This window comes from Apostichopus japonicus, chromosome 2 (genome assembly GCF_037975245.1).
Source record: "Apostichopus japonicus isolate 1M-3 chromosome 2, ASM3797524v1, whole genome shotgun sequence".
Taxonomy (NCBI): domain Eukaryota; kingdom Metazoa; phylum Echinodermata; class Holothuroidea; order Aspidochirotida; family Stichopodidae; genus Apostichopus; species Apostichopus japonicus.
Window position 1 is genome coordinate 14,338,685 of NC_092562.1, and position 22,264 is coordinate 14,360,948.

At 36.9% G+C, this 22,264-nt stretch overlaps 1 protein-coding gene across 2 annotated transcripts in view; it reads right to left on the reverse strand.

Moving 5' to 3' along the window:
• LOC139979136 (ribitol-5-phosphate transferase FKTN-like) overlaps positions 1-21,296 on the reverse strand; it is a 40,405-nt gene extending 19,109 nt beyond the window's left edge. For both annotated transcript variants that reach the window (XM_071989838.1, XM_071989846.1), the window contains exons 1-3: positions 21,126-21,296; positions 12,043-12,196; positions 10,483-10,542 (exon numbers count right to left, since the gene is read on the reverse strand). In XM_071989838.1, coding sequence (XP_071845939.1) covers positions 10,483-10,542; positions 12,043-12,153 — 171 coding nt within the window. In that variant the 5' untranslated portion in view covers positions 12,154-12,196; positions 21,126-21,296. The remainder of the gene's footprint in view (positions 1-10,482; positions 10,543-12,042; positions 12,197-21,125) is intronic.
• Positions 21,297-22,264: the final 968 nt, after the last annotated feature.

Genomic DNA, 22,264 nt, shown 5'->3' on the forward strand with positions numbered 1-22,264 from the left:
TAACCGACCGGCAGGGGATACGGTGAAACGGTTAGCGAAATATCTGATAGGTCACACCCTTATTTAAACACACACAACAAAACGCCCTTATTCAATGAAAATATACTGAAAACCATATCGCAAAAACACAAAATCGCTTATAACTCGAAAACGGAAGGAGACATCGACTTTTGTCGGCTGTATAGGGATTTCCTAAACCGAATTTTGATGCGCTCTATCCACCTGTGTCATTTATGAGCTTCTCTGACGTAAGCTGCAGTACGTAATTTCTCTGTACCAGTTCCGCGAAATTTATTTACGCAGTAAACATCGTTCATTATGTTTTCTTTCACAACGAATATTCAAAGTTGTGCTCCACACGCTTCACAGATATTGTTTTATGTCGTTCATTTTTCAATTCTACTTTAAAATTACATTTTCGAACGATGCATTGCATGCCTTATCAAGCATTCCTGATTAGTAAAACTAAGGAAGGATATTCAAATATATATTATTTTCATTTGACATGATTTTATGAGTTGTTCCACTTGAAAAACGATGATAAAACCGAAAAACAAAACATTTACTTCTCATGTGACGCATACCGGGAGACTCATAAAAACTCCCCCTACTCATTAAAATAAACTTATACATGCCGTCAGGCCAGTTGAAAGCCCTTCCCAGTAATGTTTGATCAGCTCTTCCCAATATACAATACTCAAATAAGCAATGAAAATATATTCATTTTCCACAGAAATCTACCCAACGTGGGCCCCAAGACACTGCTTTATTTTCTTAGTAGTCATGGAAACAATTGTTTGCAACTCTCTTGCTGGCCAGGTGTTTTCAAGTTTTATTAATAGCACGACTTTTGATTGGTTCATTCAAGATAAACTTTCTATCCCTGCTGGATTGTTCTACTTATATATATATGAATGAATATTTGGTTTTCAATTAACTAAGTAACAGATAACATCCATTCCATTACGAACAGTAGGGGTAAAATAATGTTTGCTTCTAGAGGCAGCCAGCCATGAAGGTTCTGCGGTGCTAAACCCCCCACGAAGATAAATACTATGCTAATTTACATAAGGTAGGCGTGAATTTGACAAAGCCAAGTTTATGATTGGACGAAGCCTTTCAAAAAAGTTTGGTGGTGGGGATATCCAGGGTAGGGAATGCACATGTAAGCAGCATACTACAGGTGGCCCAGACCCAGGCTGCGACCTTACCAGGGCAGTCCATCTGCTTTCGCGGGCAACTTACAGTAACGGGTTAGGGGGAAATAAGTTTTTTTTTTTTTTTTTTTGCGTGCATTGAAGTCGGGGGAGATTTTTTGGACGGAATGCGCTCTCAGAAAAGTTTGAAAGTGAGTGCGGTTCTGTAGTAAACGGTACCGTAGTACGTCAAGTAACACAGGAATTTTTTGGAAATAAAGATCTCTTTGATATCCAGCTACGACTGTTTCATTGTTGATATTTTTTTCTTGTTTTTTTCTGACACTGCGTTCCTTGGTGAGTTAACTTAAACTTATCCTAGTTTAATACTAGCCTATAACTTAAGAGTCAAAGAATGTGCTTGCTACGATCGACCAAGACTAGTTTTTATTATCCTAGCCAAATCATTTTTCAAACACCTAGTACAGAACTTACTCCGTCTTATATACAATCACACTTTTGCAACGTTTGTAATATTCCTCGGCAACTTCTGGTAGAGTCTGAAAACGGCTGTAGTTACACTAAGGATTCAACGCAAGTCACAACCTTGATATGTCTAGAATTGCCTTTGCGGTTTTTGATCGCGATAACTTTCGTGGAAATTTCGTTGAAACTTCGTTGACAACCGTGCCCGCAGTAGTCTAAATCTTGTCAACGAAATTAACCGAATTTCAACCTTTTTTATCGATTTTTAACTTTTGTTATCGATCGTTGATTTTTTTTCAACGGGAGTTAAGCGAAATCAGTACTGTATATCAACACAGTTTGTAGGTATGATTTATTTTCCTTCAATGGCAAAACATTTGCATCTGTGATGGGTTGATGGGCTAAGTAAAGGTGCTAACTTAGAAGTAATATGGATCGTAGCATATGTTTTCAGAGATTTACCAGAAGACCAGCTGCTGTAGCAATATTCTTTGGCGCCATTAGCCAATGGCACCTGCTTTAAATTGCAACCGTGATCAAACCACAGAATATATTGGTTTGCTAATATAAATAGCCATAAAAAACAATGGCTGACCTTTTCAGCAGCTGGCAACAATAATGTATGTAGTTACAATCAGGTTGTTCTATATATATATATATATATATATATATATATAAATATATATATATATATATATATATATATATAGAGTTGGTTGGTTGGCGTCTATCTTGGCGCAAAGTGCTCTATGTCCAGTGAACAGAGCGGAATATGTGTTGATACTAGTTGAGACTAGTGGAACACTAGTAGTTGTAACTCGGAGTTTCACGCGTTTTAGCGATCGTCAGACAACTGATAGTTTCAAGTTATGCTCCATGAATATATAGGTTCCTCGTTGGGATTACCGGGGATTATAGGGTTGTTGGTTTTTTGTTCTTCTGCCAGCGTATTCTCTTTTGCGTCCGTTCTGTTGGTGGGTTTGTTCGACTTTCTTTGGTGTTCAGCTGTTGGTGTATTCTCTTTTGCGTCCGTTCTGTTGGTGGGGTTTTTTGCCTTTCTTCGGTGTTCGCTCCTTAGTTGTGTGTGGTTCCCTTGACTGTGTTTGGTGGTTGGACTGTAGTTGTTTATGTAGAACTTGTTTTCGTGGCGGCACTTCGATATGAGCTCTGGGCGTTTGTTATATATACCAACAGGACAGAAAGATCTGTTTTACTGTAGGCCCAACCCTACTGTTATTTCAAATAATAAAATTTTCTTTCAAATTCCCATTTTTCGTCGAAAAACACCTATTACTTACTTAATATGTTAGAATGCATAGATCTACGTAACGGAGAGAAATTAATTTAAGAAATTTGATCAAATTTCAAGTTTGAAGGTTTAAGAATGAAACAACGTTTCGTCATGTTTGGCGTCCTCCTGAATCATGGACCACAATAACGAAGTAAATCTTGTCACTCGAATTGTTAATCTTCCCATTTAATGACCAGATACACACATGTCCCACAACAGTATCAGTCGGGCACTGGGGGCATGTAAAATAACCATTATGCTAGTTGTGTGTACAACACGAGTCACAGTTCTGAGTCGTTTCACTGCATCACCTTAGCATGTACTTTTCCACTGTACACCGCAATCACATGCTTCTCAACTGTTGTAATTTAAATAGCAGTGAGTGTGTATATGTACCTGTAAATCATTATTCACCTCAGAGGGGTAGCCACTTTCTTCTTTTTTACTCCTCTCTCTGTCAGGCAAATTTTAACCATCTGATATGCTAACGACCTCTCAATAATGAAGAAGTGTCACCTCTAAGATTGAAAGTAATGAGTAAATTGGAAAGAGCAACTGCCTGGAGACTCTGGGGATGTTCACAGAATCCTGGCAGACTAATTGGTATGTAAGAGGAGCGAGCTTCCTAGGGCAAGTGTGAGATAGGATGGAGTACTGTCTTCCGCAAACAGCTACATTACATATTATGGATGCCTACCTTAATAACATCACAACAAAAGGGTGAATGAATTTTAAAAAAAAAATCTACAGGGCTCTAGGGGGACCTTAAAGATTGAATTTTATTCTTGTGTGATATCCTGACGGTACATAACATCCTTTTCATTCCTGCACACGTCGACTGGAAATTATGATGTGTTCTTCAATTAAATAACCGTATTGATCTGAATTAACCATGTATGACGTATTTAATCGATTTCAATACTTAAATTTCGGAGAGTGGGATAAAAGAAATCAAACAGAAAAGTCATTAAGTCACAGATCTATATACCTGTATATATATATATTTTTTTTTAAATATATATGAACTCTGTAGATGTGATTTACAGAATAGAATGTACATGGAAGTTTATCTCACATAGGGATTTTAATCGACAATATTTTAAGGAAACAACTTCTTGCATAACTTGTGTGTGATCATTAATAAGTATATTAATAAGTGATCATTAATAAGTGTGGAGTGTAGCTCATTGGTTAACGCCGGTGCCTTCCAATCATAAGGTCCCCGGTTCGAGTCACTCCAAGATTGATGTATGTCTTCCAGTTACAGAGTTGTTGACAATTCATAATCATGGACGTTAAATATGAATCTAAGAGACTGACTTCCGTCAGCTTGCAGCTTTGATTTAAACCAATGAGGCTTCTTCGCGAGTTCCTGCTTGCAGGAGGATCTAAATGTATACATATACTCATGATCACAGAATATCATTCATGTATTCAAGCTCTATTCATTATGTGGACCAGTAATCGCTCTTACCTAGTAAAATGTCGCAGGCAGCTGTCAGCATGCACTATCCCGACTGCATGCGTGACCTGACTCAACTTGACCTTTGTGACCTCTGACACATACGGTACAGTTGTCTTAAGCTTGCCGCACACTGCCCCGACTGATCGACAAGTTAACGACCCGACTCAACTTGACCGTCGTGACCTAGTTTTCCATTGTCTCTTTTTTCTTCTATGACAATTGGTACCTCAAACAACAATTTATCAAACTGTGTATCTTGGATAAATCTGATTCCAATTTGGACTTTAACTAACTAAATTATCTGTTGACAATTTTGAACGACATTAGTAAGGATGATTCAAGCAATTAAGCAATTGCAGTATGTCAGTGAGGAAGAGATCTTTACAAAATGGAAATAAGATTAAATTCACCATGAACGTTTTCGGATCATTATTTTTCCCACGTTTCTAGCGTATCTGCTGACAATACTACCATAACAAGTTACATTGCAAGGCTCATCTTAAGGGTCTGTGTACCTGCACGCAACTGACAGTTGTATAAATTTTACAGTTAAAGAAGGAATTCTCTACCACAATGCATCACTGCCGATATTATTTTGCAAAGTTAGCGACATTAAGTTACCAAGTGCTGCGTGCTGATAAATTATTCCTGTAACTTCAGTTCAGAGCTTCCGAGTGTACCATGACACATTCCTGAGACAGCTACAGTTGTACTATTCTCTCAAGTAAATATTTTTCTTGTATACACTATTCTGTCCATAAGGCATACAGTAATAGACTCTCCTCATATATTCTAGTGGAATGAATGCCGAGTGGCACCGTACAGCTGTCTAATTTCGAGTGTGTTTCAGTCCGGAGAGACCGGTAAATGCGGTAATGTTACATCGTAGCACACTTTATTTTGCACAGACAAAGAATATCAATTTATACTGTCCTAAGGCAAACTTATGTCAAAGAAACAAACAAAAAAGAAGGAAGGAAGGAAGCAAGCAACATTACAAGGATTTGCTTGAATATGGCATTAAATCTCAGAGAATTAGACAGAATTGCTGTACTCAGGCCAAGTTGCAGTACCACAATATCAGGAGTGTTAGCTCAGTGGTTAACGCCGGTGCCTTCCAATCATAAGGTCCCCGGTTCGAGTCACTCCAAGATTAATGTACTGTATGTCGAATTGTTGACAATTGACAATTCATAATCATGGACATTAAATATGAATGTAAGAGACTGACTTCGGTCAGCTTGCAGCTTTGATAAGCCAATGATGGCTTCTTCGCAAGTTCCTGCTTGCAGGAGAATCTAAAATACATTCATAAATACATACATACAATTGTCATATACAGTGGCAGATCCCAGAAGCTCTCAATATCATACTGTACATACTGTATGTACTGTGCACAATGCTGAAAGAAACCTTAAAGCAAGGATTGTGATTGCTGAAGCATTGTGGAAAAAAAAATCTGAAGTTATTTTAATATCAAATTTCGGGCCATCAGAACGTTTTGAACTGTCCGGACTTATCTGACTGTACATATAAAGATACAATACACAATTTACTATTAAAGCGTAAAACACCACTTTCATCTACCAGATGGGATTGAGGTCTCATGTGGTTTTACCGCATACACTACAATGATACATGGTGTTTTAAGTCAGGACCGGTTTCACAAAGTTATATTCAAAGGCAGTGTTCACACTTCATATTGAAGTTCTTGTAGTAAAGTGAGTCCTGTCCATTCTGCCTGTCAAATTCCGAGCGGCTTGATGATATGTAACAGGGATTACAGTGCTTCCTGCTAACATACAGTACTGTTAGGGCTTGGTATTAATTACTGACTAAATGTTGAAGGGATTTTTTATTGGTAGTCCATTGCGTACATGGAAAATAAAACTCCATAATTTTTTCATCGCCTCAGTCCTAGTTTGGGGATTTTTCATCCAATGATTCAGGAGAAGTGAATTTTTGAACCTCGCGCCAACTTTATCTTATATATTTTGAACAGTGGAGAATGATGAGCGACTAGCTGTGACGTCATTGCAGCACTTCGTTTCAGGGGCTGCAGGGACGCTATCATTGGCAAGCTACACTTAACAGTGGCAAAGAAATTTCAACTTTTTGAAAGTAAAATAGCGATTTAGATGGAAATTTCTCGGTTAAGTTGATAGTTTGCAATCTTTTAAAGAGCTAAAACGTTCAAGAATTCCCTAACTCGGTTTTCTCCATAATATGTTGTTTAGATATTTGTTATTTGAGCAATTCTTTTAATCTGAAGCCGCACGCAAAGTCTGTTCACATTCCTGTGTATCGTATCAAGGCCAATCTAAGAGTGAGATCGGAATCGATTCTGATCAATGTGCCACACTGACGTCACGTCTCGACGTAAGTCAGTGTTAGATTCGAATTTACTTGCAGGACGGGCCAACATTTCAAGCACTCTATCACGCAAACTAAAATTCATCACAGGGCAAGGCTTAGGGCGATATGACCGAAAATGACTGGATCCCATTTTTTACTAAACAATTCCTTAAATGGATAAACTTTCCAATGGACAGCTTCAAAATGATAAATTGAGAATCTACATATCACAACATACAGTCTGCCTCTGGACAAAAATGCCAAAAAACCAATAACCACAGAGCCAATTATTAAACAGAACTTGACAGATTTTATGTGAAACTGCACACAATATTTCCAAGTTTTGACCGATGTCAAGGGAGATTGCACTGTTGATGTTGACCTACGTAGATACAGTACATGTCAAGTGCAAAGTTCATCCAACTCACAGTTATCCTTTTACAAGGTATTCAATCTTTGACCTCTACATGACCTCTATTTGACCTTTTAACCTTCACATGGAATGCCAACTGGTGTCTTGTACTCACTAAGGGATCAATATATATGATAACAAGTTCATGAAATTCATCCAAGCTTCACTTTTCTGATTGTTGCCATTTCAGCGGTTGAGCGGAGCTGACCTCCAATGACCTTTGAATGCCACATTTTAAATACTCTCTCATGCTGTTATGGATCATTGTGTCACGGACTACAATCAACAAATTATGCACAACTGGTACTAACTACAGAATCCCTAAACCCAAAAAGTTCATCTAATGTTAGAATCTTCTCATAGTTCTGTGTCATGACAGAAATGGCTATATTTTTGACCCGGTATGTGGCCGATGTACTGTTAACAATGTGGTCATATTGTAAAATAACAAACCACATTCTACTGTACACTGTATATATCAGTTCACATCTATTTATGTCGGGCTACTAAACACATATCTTACGGAACATTTTCTTTATCAGGATATTTGAAGAACATTTTAGGGTGAGCTGTACGAGTACCAAATATCTCAACAGATATGATCGCATTCTGAGCTTTCTCACAAGTTTCCAAAGAGTTATTCTTGTAATGAAGACCTCAATGAGTATTCATGAGTTTACATGAGTTATCTTACAGCAAAAATCTGTTTAAAGTCACTATATTATTTGTACAAATGATCACTGACGTTTTGTTTACAATCCAGGATGAAATTTCAAAACATCATTCATCATCCTACAGTATGTACTCTGTGAGCCGTTCCTTCCATACTAAATCATTTAATCGCATTAGAGAGAATAACAACTTACATACTCTACGCAAGTTGCTGGATTTCATCACTAAATCATCACACGACTGTACAAAATTATCATATTTTGAACTATAATTCACAACAGGAGACAGGTCGCCCTTTCCAGGAAAAAACCTACACTAATTTATCGGTAAGATTGGAGTTTGGTCCAAAAATTGATTGCGAAAAAAAAAAAATCAAAAATTTAATTTGTTAAATTAAATTAAAAATTCTACGGCTTGAAAAACACTTCCTCTGACGGAATATTTCTCAACATTTTGTAATACGGAGGAACCCATAGTTTTGCGCTATCCGACAAAACGTGTGGAGTCCTCTCTGTAAATGCAGGGACAAGCCAATTGAAAGTCAGCAATACACACAAGTGTATCATCCATTCCTACAACAGCATATCTCAGCAAAACTTGCAGCACACATAAAGCACCTTACATGCAAATTGTGAAGTTTGCAAACTGTATTTTTACAAAGTGTATTATTACACAGAAATTTCATCACTTTTAAATTTTTTAATTTATCAAATGGGGTACAAACTCAGACATTCAGAGAATGACCATCTGTAAATATTTAGCGGCACTTCTGAGGATTCGACTTGAAATCGACTTTATGACAGTTCGGCTGAACCCTAAGAGAAACCGACCAAAATTACGTTCTCAAGTTTCACTTCTTACGATTTTCTAACGATACCATCAAACTGATTTACATAAATGTTGTTTAACTAAAGGTTTGTGTCACGTAGTATTAACCAAAAGTGAAAGTAATTTTGCCACTTGGACAAAAATATCCCAATTTGTCTAAAGTGCAGCTCTGGAGTGCAAGGTTTTTAAGGGTGAACTTTAATGTGCAATTACCGACACAGTCTTGCGGGATTTGTTGTTTTATTATAAACCAAAAGACTAAAATTCAATCACGGAAATCCAACCTGAATCTGAAGTGTCTCCGCAAGTCGCACTTTGCCTTTCGTCTGCAATTTTCAAAAACACTACCAACCATTAGCCAAGAAACATTTCGATCTTACTCGATTACATTAATATAAAAAAAGAGACACTCGATTGCATTCAAAAGCACTCGATTATTATCCCAGCAAAGTAAGTCTAAGCTCAAGTCAAATCAAGTCAAGTCAAATCAAAGACTACATTCGATCATGTAGACAGTTTGTCAGCCCCGATAATTCTTCTTAATACAGCTCTGTATTAATTGCATGCAATAGACATGCTGGAGAAACACTTCTTTATTTACTGATATAGTGAAATAAATATATATTGAACATGGTCATTATGGGATTTTAGAATCCAAGTAAAAAAAAAAGGAAATTTTACATTTAACTTAACAAACTTAATAATCCCTAGCTCTTCAATTTTTTTTTTTTTGGGGGGGGGGGTTGGGGGTACTACAGTACTGTGTGAGTAAATAATCACACTTGTAATCATGGGGAGATACTATACCTTTTGCCAACAAATTTGACCCATTTTCAGAGATCCATAGAATGTAAAATTCAAAAAGAAACATTGGTATCCTTCTTTGTGTACAAAACAGTCAAAATCTAAACATTAATCAGATGCATGGTTAGTCTGTCCAAGATCATATCTTTTTGTCAATTTATGTCACAATCAGGCACAAGAAATATGCTTTAACTCTAATTGTAGACTAATTATTAAAAATACAAACAACAGAACCACTGAAAACAGTACCATTATGACAGTTAACTGTTAGGTAGATGGAAAAGAGTGTGAAAGTACAGAGGTGACAGGTGAGAAATCAAAATCATCTGTTGAAGCTGAAAATCATCTGCTAAACGCTGCAAAATATGGACGATTGGTTTACTTACAGCCAAGGTACAAGAATATGTCAACAGCTCTTGAGAGAGAATGAGAATGAGATACCTTGGGTTGATCAGAGGTGACCTATCAGTGTGGGAGGTTGGTGTCAAAGGTTACCAGCTCACTGAATGAGAATGAGATACTGTGGGTTGATCAGAGGTGACTGATCACCCTGGGAGGTCGGTGTCAAAGGTTACCAGGTCACTGAATGAGAATGAGATACTGTGGGTTGATCAGGGGTGACTGATCACCTTGGGAGGCCGGTGTCAAAGATAACCAGGTCACTGAATGAGAATGAGATACTGTGGGTTGATCAGCAGTGACTGATCACCCTGGGATGTGGGTGTTAAAGGTTACCAGGTCACTGAATGAGAATGATATACTGTGGGTTGATCAGAGCTGACCTATCAATATGGAAGTTCAGTGTCAAAAATTACCATGTCACTGAATGAGAATAAGGTACTGTGGGTTGATCTGAGCTGCATGGTAAATGTGGGTGGTCAGTGTCAAAGGTTACAAGGTCACTCTAGACACAGTACAGCAAGTGAGCAGGTGCTGTGAGGAGACAGGTAAGTGTGGAGCACACAAATAAAAATCTCTTGTGAAAAGAAGAAGAGAGATTCTTGAGAGAAGTCATAAAGCGGTCAACACTCACAAACTGGTAGCTCTGTTTCTTTGCCATCAGCGCTGCTTGGTAACTCTTGGTAACGTCTCCCTAAAATCAACAAAAAGATCAACAATACTGTACTTCAAAGTGCAAAAAAACCACATACTGTATAAACAGATATATGACAGAGAGACCAAGTTGTACATTAAGTACTGCACACAATACAGTGGATACAGTTTTACTATTTTAAGTATAGCAGTTCAGTAGCTTTTTCCCTGCAAGGCAATAAAGAAAAAAAAAGGAGCCACTGATCTGCTTTTTAATCTGGAAAAGTTAAAATTCCAGACTTACTTGGTTTTTTCGCTCCAGGCCATTGAACTACAAAAAAAACAGGAGTCATTACATGACTACTGGACGTAACCAACCTGTGGACCCCACTGTGTTAGAGTGGTTGCTCTTTCATTTAAAAAAGAAAAGAATTAAGAGTTAATGTAGATTTTAAAAAAAGAAATATTTCTTTCTTTTGGCAGTGGAAGCAATCAAGATGAGATTGAAAGATTCCGGTTCCTAACACCAAAACTTACAACCGCAAGCACGAAGAGAAACATATGTGCAATAAACTTAGGTAACTCTAACCCTGGTTCAATAGCTTCTGTTTTTGTTTGCCCTTGAAGGCAAAATATAAAGGCAGAAATTGTGTTTGCAACCTGGAAAGAAGGAAATATTCCAGCTGACTTCTTTGAGGCATCAATTACGTGTGTTTGAATGACGGCAACATGAGCCATTAAATATTCATAAAGGGGCCAATGTGTGATTCCACTCTGTTACAATTTTCGGTGTCCTCATAGCATCATAAAGAAAATACAGTACTTTTTAAGGTTTGACATTTCAAATCTATGTCAATTTAATAAGGATAAGAATGGATTTGGTTTGAGTTCTGCCAGGGATGGGAGAAGGTATTGAGACTTACAAAGATTCCTAAAAAACCAAAACTCACAGTCAGTAGTGAATTAAGATTCTAGAAAAGATATATCACAAAATCAATACAGTTTGAAAATTGAAATTGTTTGTTCTAAAGGCAATGCTTCGATTTCTGTGATGAAGTCAATACTTAGAAACATTGGTCCCTGAAGTCTTGAGCCGTTTTTAGAGATAACCTAACAATTGCCTCGGTTAAAACTTAAAAGTACTTAACAGCACCAAAGTGTTGACTTTTAAACCAAAAAATAAAAACACATAAACAAAGGGAATTTAACTACATAATTAACCCTTTTGATGGTCACATAGCCAAACAATCTGTTTCATACCCATCTGTGTCCTGGATGCTACAGAAACTATATCCTCCTGGGTTCTAGGATTAGGGAATGGTTTGGTATGACAGCTGGTCTTTGGTAGCAAAATGGTTTTTTTGGTTGAGTCATTCATCATACCCACTTATCATATAAAGGTAAATATGCTGGTAGTATAAATTTCTTCCATTCACAATGTAAGCTGAATGTATGACAATTAGTTACATATAAAAATATATATACAGTATATAGATATCTCTTAATATATACAAGTACAAAAGAATGGAAAACTAAGCACTGTAGTGGTACAGTAACAAACCTCGTATCTGCCAAAGAGTGGAATGAGATTCAGTTGTATCAGTAGGAAGACCAGACTGAATGTGAGCAAGGTCCCTAAAATGCAGGAAGGAGACCTACGATTCAATCTCATGGCACATTAGTATCACCTCTATCCTTCCATGGCAAGCCATCGTCTGTACATATGATAGGACAAAACAAATTAAGTGTGATCAGTACGGCTCTGGCAAAATACAATATGCTTCAAAATAATTTCATAATTATAGTGCGAAGTTATATATTACTATATTGCACACTGTTTTCAAGTAATCTCTGGTGTATGGCCAGGGAATAATTTAAGTATTCACATGTTGTGTAGTATTTTTCAGGTTTATAATTTTTATTTCTCATAAGATATACTGAAAATAGTACAGTTATGCTTCAGTATACAAACACTATATTTGCCTTTGTGTAGCAATTTGGCCATATTTACTTCGCTCCTTGCTTACTTATCTTCCCGCAACCTTACTACAAGTTACTACAAGTTACTACAAGTTTGGATGAAAGCCATCGACGAGGCCTTAGATGGTCATCCAAAATTTACTTGTGAGTTCAAGTAGTAAAATTTTTGGTAACTGGGGGTACCTTGTAGTAACTTGTAGTAAGGTTGTGGCTAGACAAGTAAGCGTGGAGCGAAGTAAATATCCAACCCAGTAAGTTTTGGAGTTTATTATGCATCTAGATAAATAGGCCCATTGTAGCTTTATACAAAAGAGATACCTGATCAATTATTCACTCATGCCATTGGTTTTCAGGGATGTTTAACAATCTGGGGAATTGTGAATGAATGGTACTGTAATAATCTTGTAAAAAGTCACAATTAAGCAAAAAGACCTAACATGTACAGTACCACACAATATGCTATCATATATACTGTACATACATAGCACTACAAAATATCATAAATACACAGCACTACAAAATATCATAAATACACAGCACAACATAATATCATACATGTACACAGCACTACTGTACATAATATCATACATACACAGTATGCTATATATATTATCATACATTCACAGTATGCTATAAACTGTCATACATACACAGTATATATGCTATAGTATCATACATTCACAGTATGCTATATTATCATACAGTACATACACAGTATGCTATCATACACGTACAGATCGCTACATACTGTACACATATGCTACATACCATCATAAATTACACAACTTATCATACAAACACAGTATGCTAATATAATACATGTACACAGCATGATACATATCATGTAACAAATTCTACAATATTCTCTGTTACCAGCTCTGCATATTTACCAACTGTTTCAGTAAGTTACCTGCATGTATAACTAAATGTGAATTCTGACACAAAGGATACAACTCAACTATATGTACATAAGGAGATAATTTAGTGTTTAAAGTATTTAGTCTCATATAAAATACTATGGCTTCTGTGTACAAAACATACATCTTTGCACATGAACAGCTAATTGCCCATTTCTTGCATAGCACTTTGTGATGCGAGACTGGACACAATATTCTCTGCACTGTTCTCTATCATTTAATACTCACAACAGCTGTTACATTATAATAAAACTACATATACTGTATGTCTAGTAGACATGTCTGTACAGTATGTATCTGCTCTGCAAACCTTCACAAATCGCACTACTGACCGCATGTACTGTATGCACGAAAACATAGCATCTCTCACAACGAGCTGTAAAACACCTGTAGCAAATTGCATACAGTACCAAAAACATTTTAGCATTTTGCTTTGCAATTATATACCAAATATTTCATGTACAAATTCACTGTTTCCACTTTTAAGTGCCATTTCTTTCTACTCTGGGTCCCCTAATAAATTTATGGAAGGAAACCAAAAATACTCTGTTTTCACGTACTGTAACTTGAGTCATAAATTTGCCAATTTATGACTCAAGTTACAATACGAAAATTTGCCAAGTTCATCCTTGAAACCTTTGTCCACAAGGTCATCTGTAATGAATCCACTATATTTTGGGCCGCGTGGACGGGTCAGATTACGCTGGTGAAGTGAAATCAGTTCCATCAATGTCCTTCCATGAAACATAATTCATATCAGGAGATGGATGGTCCAGGAGGGGCCCACTGAAGGATTACATAACAATACTGATTACTCACAAACATCCTCTTCATGCATTGCCTTTTAAGTTTTCAAGGGCAAACCGTGGGCTGAACATCAGTCCCAATTCTTAAAGTACTAGTACGGAAACCTAGCCAATTTGCCCCATATTCAGTAAATTTGTTGTGTGTGATAATCTCACTCAAAATCTGTTTTTTGAAAAGCTGTTGTTGGTTCCGAGATATATTTGAAGTTTTAATAAATCTGGAAACTCAGGAAACGTGTGCAACCTATGACGTGGAGTGTGGCACTCATCAAAATTACTTAATTTAGCTCTGAATGGATTAACCCTTAATTACAAGCCCACATACTGTATATCATTTGAATAATGTGATGTTCTCCTTTTCAAAGAAGATCAATAAAATACTTCAAAAAATTGCCTTAGAGGCCAAAAACCTGCGTTCAGTGTCTTTGTAACGAATGTTTTAAAATCAAAGAAAAATCATAAATAAACTGGCATTAAGAAAAGACTTGTAAAATGATTAATCTTTGAAGGATTTTTGTGGGAGTTGCAGCTATTTTCATGATGCCTAGTGGAGTGATTAGGACAATGTTGTTTATACAGTAGGTGTCCGTAGACCTTTAAATGCAAAGTAGGACAATTACAGGATGGGAAAAAACATCTGGACAAAAGACCTCATGTCAGGATTTCAAGCAAACAGTGCTGGTGCTAGTACTGTTGGTTTCAAAGAGATGGATCATGTACAGTAACCTAACATTACATGAGCGAGCGTTGTTACAGAAGTTACAGGACTTGAAAATAGGTTGTTAACCATAAATCCTCAACATCCTTGGAGTCATGACTTTCTCTATCACAAAGAACAGAAATTGCACTCCAGTTAATATGCATTTTACCAGTAAGCATAAATGTTCTCTATATAATTAAGTATGAAGTTAACTTTATACTTAAAGTACCATAGATCTTATGCAACTACTGTACATTATATAGAAATATAAAGCAACCATGCATGGGATGTGAATCAAGAAGTAATTACATGCAATTAAAATCATGAAAATATATTGAGCAAATATGAACATATTTATTTGTTCAATGCTTGATTCAGTGCTTCAGTGCTTGATCAACAATCCTATAGAATTCACCAGAAGTCACAAAACATGGCATACGGTGGTTCGTTCTATGGGCAAAATTTCGAGAAAAACTGGCTGCAGAACTACCTGTACTTTGAAATGGTAGATATGTAAGGGGCAATTCCATGAGAAAGTGGACATGATACCCAAAAAATTAAAAGTGTGTGACAATAGTAAATTTGGTGTCAAATGAAAGCTAAGAGTCCATATTTTCCAGAATCAGGTTCAGAAATGCAATTTTCATGCATTTTGGAATGAAAATATATGGATAATTGAATATTCATCAGTTGATACAGAAAATTGGATGATTGGTGATAAAAACTATTGGTCACTGCTAATTGATAGGGAGTATATAAATGATATCAGCCACTACCATGTGAGAGTATAGATCATGGAAAACTGAATGGATAATATTTTCGCCCCTTTTCTTCATTGGTTCCGCTTCAGTGGCCTTCGGTATTTTCGCCATTTGAAATGTCCTTCCGTTACCGAAAATATCACTTGTTTTAGTTTTTCAGGAAAAGTTGCAGCATGATTAAAATGAATGTTCATCTTCAAAGCAAGTTTAGATTGGCCAATAAAATGAAATAATTAGTTTCACCCTGGTCCTCTTCGTTTGTTCATTATGATTGATTAAAACCTGTCTTTCCGTTACCATTTTGGTAACGGAAGGACAGTAACGGAATGACAATTTTTTTTCCAGTCAGATAATTGAGTCATTTGCCAATGATTAAAAGTAAATATCATTGCATGCATACATATATATTGTATACAGCATCCTGTGGGAGTTGTTGACTCTGAGAGTGATGTTTATATCTACTAAGGTGGTGTGATTGTATAATCTATTGTTGACTGTCTGGACGCTTTCTAGTCACTTCGCCCAACAACCATTTCGCCCAACTGCCATTTCGCCCAACCAGCCTGGTCATTTCGCCCAACCAGCCTGGTCATTTCGCCCAACCAGCATGGTCATTTCGCCCAACCAGCATGGTCATTTCGCCCAACCAGCATGGTCATTTCGCCCAACCTTATTTTTACTAATATTCAGTCAGAATAATATTACTTTTTGTATTCCACTAGTTCAATTTGATTTTTTGTGGGTTAGGTTACTTCGTAATAGGTAAATAAAAAAGTGAGGTCCGCTTGATATCGATCGGAGTCTGAGCAGTTATTTCGGGTACAATGGGAGGATTACACTACTTTAGGCGTTTACGCATACAATGGAAGTTATATTATTATATAAACACATATGTAGGCCTAATCAATTTAACCACGACTTCAAGTTTCGTTAATACTCGGTTCGTATCCCGTAATGTTAACAATTCCCGAACGTTTACTATCAAACCTAACCCCTAAAACGATGATCCATCCTCAAGATTCCTTAATATTCGGTTTGTATCCTGTAACGTTAAAAATTCCCGAACGTTTCCTTACTAAAGTTATACAAAGTAAAGGACTTCAAGTTTCCTTAATATTCCTTAATATTCGAACGTTTACTATCAAACCTAACCCCCAACACACTGATCGATCCTCAAGTTTCCTTAATATTCGGTTCGTATCCTGTAACGTTAACAATTCCCGAACGTTTCCTTTTGAAGTATCATATTTAATCAAGCATGGGCGAAATGACCAGGCTGGTTGGGCGAAATGACCAGGCTGGTTGGGCAAAATGACCAGGCTGGTTGGGCGAAATGACCAGGCTGGTTGGGCGAAATGACCAGGCTGGTTGGGCGAAATGGTAAGGTTGGGCGAAATGGCAGTTGGGCGAAATGGTTGTTGGGCGAAGTGTCCTGCTTCCGTCTGGACTAGGGCAGCCAACACTTCTTTTCATGTCTCAATGCTAAATGTGTACAGTTTAGCGTTGAACTTGCCACAGTTTATCCACTTCTTCACATAGACTGATGGGGTCCAAGCTTTTTAGTGCCCCTGAATCCCCTACAGTTCAACGACCAACACAGTGTGGGGACTTCATTCTTGTAGAATATGTGGGGGAAAATGAAGTCAGCAAATCATACAAGTTTGTAGCACTTGTCACAGAAGTTCATGAAAAGGAAGTGTTTGTGACCCATCTCCACAAGGGTGATAAGGAAGGCAAAGTGTATGTTGCAAGGGATCTCACAGACAAATATGGAGTGGTCACGGAGGATCAAATTGTGAAGCTGCTACTGTCACCATTCATGGACAACAGGGAGAGATACATTTTCAGTGACGCTATCCCAGAGGGGAATTAGGTTGTCCAGAGTATCACTGATTAACGTTGCATGCTTATGCATGAAGATTGTGTGATTGTTTGTTCCTTTAGATATATAATTACTTCTCATTAATTATTCCAAAAGTAGGATTTCAGCTTCAGTTGACTAATATTTTAGATTAAATTTTGTTGAGTAAATTGATACACTGTAGTTGCCTCGACTTTTTCGGATTCACTTTTTCAAAATTCAGGTATTGATACTGTTAAAAGTAAACGTTATAATTTGTTTGTACTTTCAGATACAATCACTTCCCATTAATTAGCAGGTGATTATTCCTTAAGTAGTAGGACTTCAGCTTCAGTTGATTATCATTTTAGAATAAATTCAGTTGAATATAGTGATAGTTGCTTCAACTTTTTAAGTTTCGCTTTTTCAGTTATTGACATACAGTTAATTAACATAATGTGGTTAGTTAATAATTATAAATAACTTCCATATTTTTGCTTTGGATGGTCAATACATAGTTATAGTTCACATTGGAATGTTGGTTCTGACAATTTTATTATTGTGTCAACATGTGATATACTCTTCTTTGCACACTGTAACTGAGTGGACATATTTTCCTTCCGTTACCGTCCTTCCGTTACCAAATTTAACTTTAATTAGCACAATATTTCTAGAAAACCAAAGCAACAATTTCAGAATTGAAAGTGGTACAGTATAGGAAACAGTATTGGGATAACATTTCTCATGTCTAAAATAATATTACTCCATAGAATTCACAGAGTTTTACAATAAACTCAAGACGTGTGAAAACCCTTGTCCGTTTGCTGTCCTTCCGTTACCGACCTCATTAATATTCATATTTCAAAAATGGGAAGGGTTTGTGTAAAAAAAAATATGTGGAAATTGAAGTACGTAGTTATAGCTAGTCAATGATGACAATTATTTGTTGTAATTAATGGGGATATTCATGATATACTTGTTCAAATGTCAGAAAATTAGTCCCAATGTCCTTCCGTTACCATGGAATTGCCCTAAGGAAAAGCAAGTTGAAATTGATCGCAGTTTTCTCGGTTTGAGACGGTAACAGTGCTAAGATGCAACCAACCACTGTAGGAGCAGCAGATGGGAAAGTGCATGATAAAGTTGGTTGAGAGAGCAAACAAATTTAATTTCCGACTGGCTCGAGTCCCAGCCTTTTTTTCTCTATTTTTTGGGGGGGGAGGAAAGGAGGGGAGGAGATGCTTACTCTCGATTCATGAAATTTCAATCCCTAATATTATTTATCTTCCAGATCAATGATTGTGGCGATCTTCATTAGATTTGACTTGTAAACTGTATGTAGTACAAGCTTTCATTTTCTAGTATACATGTACGTATTATCGGAATGTAAGCTATTTGAAAGAAAGTTTGAAGATTTTGGGGGACTCATGTTCCCCCTATCCCTATTTCCCACCAGTGGCTACGGCCCTGGTGAGGCAAATAAGCACCAGTAAAATCCTCATTTATAACTGATCATTAGTAGAATTATAAGCACAGTATTAGTTCTTATTCAACCCAATCGTTGGGAGATTTAAATGACTTACAGTGCAAAACTGTACTGGAAAATAAAAACCACCTGAAATTCCTAAGCTATCACACAGTCAAATTAACTGCAATGTTGAAACTTGTATGCATTAAAGGCATTGAAGACTCGCGCACAGAGAAATGTCCCATGCCGGTAATCTGACCTAGTGTCGAATGAGGTGTAACAGAAGTGTTAGACACCACCATCGATCCCAAAAAATACACACACAGCTTGCTTGCTAATTAGACACTAGTGCACAGTCAATTCATGCAGCTATGGTCAATACCCACAACACAGTGTACATAGCAGCGATGGACATCTCAGGTCTAGATCAAAGATAACAAGGTATCACGTTTTATTACTGTCTGCATTTTGTAGCGACACGAAAAAAACTTCACTTGCAAGCAACGGAACTTTTTCAGATTGCGGCACAGGGTTTGGGGCGAGTGTTCAATGCCTTTAGAGTGCCACTTTCTAGTTTGAGTCTTCAAGGCTTTGGCAAACTAAACAGAGAAACAGGTCCAAAGCTGTTAACACTACCGACCTAGGTACTCATCCATAGGTGTGTCAATTACCCTTTAGGTGTATCACCCCTTACCGTCACTTGATATTTGACGCCAGTTTATCTCAGTCTATGAGTACTTGACACTGTTTGCCAGAACTACTTTCATGGCAGAATTTGCTAGTCAGTGTAACCTGGCTTGTGTTGTTAAGATCTACTACTTGTCCACAATGGCCATCAAGCTGTACACATATATTAGTTTAGTTATTTATACGTTGCATATAATACTCATGGCAGCTCTCTACTGAATTGGTTTTCCTTTCATAGATAAAATATAAAACAGTTAGTGCTTATGAATTACTGTCTTGATAAAGAGCTTGCCTACATCTTGTTTTTCTTTTCACATTATAGTGTCCTACTCACATGAATCCAGTTTGATCACAGTAGGCCTATGTCGTTATAGGAAATGTGTGTAGAATGAAAGAAAAAATGCTAGTTCACCTCTAGGTGTTGTTTATTGCAGTGCTGTAAATACTTTTTTTTCAATAAAACTAAAGATGCCATGCTGTATATACATGTATGCATAGGCCCTACTTATTTATTTTCCTCCTCCCATATTTGCTTCATCTAGGCCTATGTAAATAATATAGTATAGTCAGTATTGCGAAGTTCGCCATACTGCGAAGTTCGGGCACCCTAAGAAATACATGATTTTCACCATGAAAACCTACAGGAAGAGCCAAATTTCACCAAAAAGTACGAAGCTACAGTTATTTTCTCTCCAAAATGACCTGTGTGCAAGAAATTACTTACATATTTGTCAATAAAATGACGAAGATCTATGAAGTCTGTTATAATTACTGAAAGAGCAACAGCGCCACCAATTTTTACCAGCGCCACACTGTAGGTTGCGTGGCCGAAATTCGCAATACTCTAGCAAGAAATACCAGTTCCACAATCACGAAGAATCTTCTTGGAAAACAACGTGAAAACAGTTTGCAGGAAAGAAAGTTTGGCCGTGTATCGTACTATAACAAAATTCTCCCACCATATGAAGTATATTTTCAAATGATTTATACCAGAAGATTTAGTTTTGGGGTGTTTTAAGTCTTAAGTGGGCGAACTTCGAAGTCACCATCCTACATGTACATGCTCCTTACAGTATTTATCTGGCCTCCAGATGAATAGTATGGGAATATTTCCTTTTATAACGGCAACAGGTGGTATATTACGAGTCATACTGATTGCCTTATGTTAGAATGTTAGTGACATAAATTCATCCTGCTGGATAGAGAGAGGGGGAAAGAGGTACAACAGGACACATTCCCTTATTCTCCAGGCAACTATGTGAATAGTTAAGACACCGCTCCTTATATCGGTTGATGTGGGGTTACCAAGAAGGCCTATTCTTCATTCCGACGGCTGCGGGTGAATAAAATGGTGCCTTTTCACACACTGCTTAGTTTTATTTTGGTGTCGCGAAACTCACTGCTGTACACAGTGAAGCATAGGCTAAAACAGTAACGATAAAACGGTATAGGCCTAACTCCCAAACTACACAACATTTTACTCACCTCAAATTATAGCACAATCCATGATCGGTGCTCAGGATTTTGAAGGAGATAAGAAAGATCGATTGGCGGTAACTTCATGGAATTAAAAGAACACGGAACACAGTGAATGACACAAAGAATAATACAGTTTAGTAAAACTAGAGATAGCCCAAAGGCCTGGTGGACTGCTGTTGCTAACTACAGACAGTTCCGTCACACGTACGTAACTACTGATGACATGATGAATGGTAAACACGAATTTTGTTACCGATGTGAAGTTAGTTACTTATTCCGCGTTCCTGGATCCTGCGATGTTTACGAACCTTTCCTAGAAGATTTGTAGTAGTTTGAAAGATCATAACGTTGGTCCATAAATTGGAAACCTCATGTTGTTTTCTTTCGAAATTTCCACTTACTTTTCTAGATCACGCCGACTTTTCGTCTACAAATTTCGGCATTTGTTTTACTTATTTAGAGGTTTTTTGAGCTTTCTCCATTTAAAAATCCAGCCTTTCACAGACCTCAAAATTGTGACCATTTACAAAATAATTTAATCAACTTCCTTAGTTCTTATCTCAAAGTTTTGACCATAACCTCGTAATTACGTAACTGTTTCCCTCGAAATTTCGACTTTTCATAGAAAACTGTTGACACTTTTATGTCAAAGGTATAAGTTTTTCATCAAAAGTCCAAATATCTACGTGGTAAAATTCCAAGTGATCACGTGGTTTATCTTTAAATTTCTACTTCATACCGGCTTTTTCACCGAAATTGTGATTTTTTGTAACGAAATTTCCACGAAAGTCAGTATTTCGGTTGCGTTAATATTTTTGTCTCTTTATGTTTAAAATTTTGAGAAAAAGTTGAAACTTCGACGGATAATAGGATATGTCAAATGAAAATAATAATTGCCTTATACACCTCTGTTTGATATTGCATTGTCACTCTTATTTGTTTATCATTAAACTGGAGTTTAATCAAACATCGTGGATAATTATCAGTTGATTGCCACTTTCACAGATCGGATACACAAAGTGTCGTGCAATATGCTAGTCTGGTCAGGTGGAAAGTTGCATACGGTTACGGAGTGTATCATTCTTAAAAATGAAACACAAGCAGCATATGTAAGGCAACAGTTTGTATTAATTCTGAGCATTTAT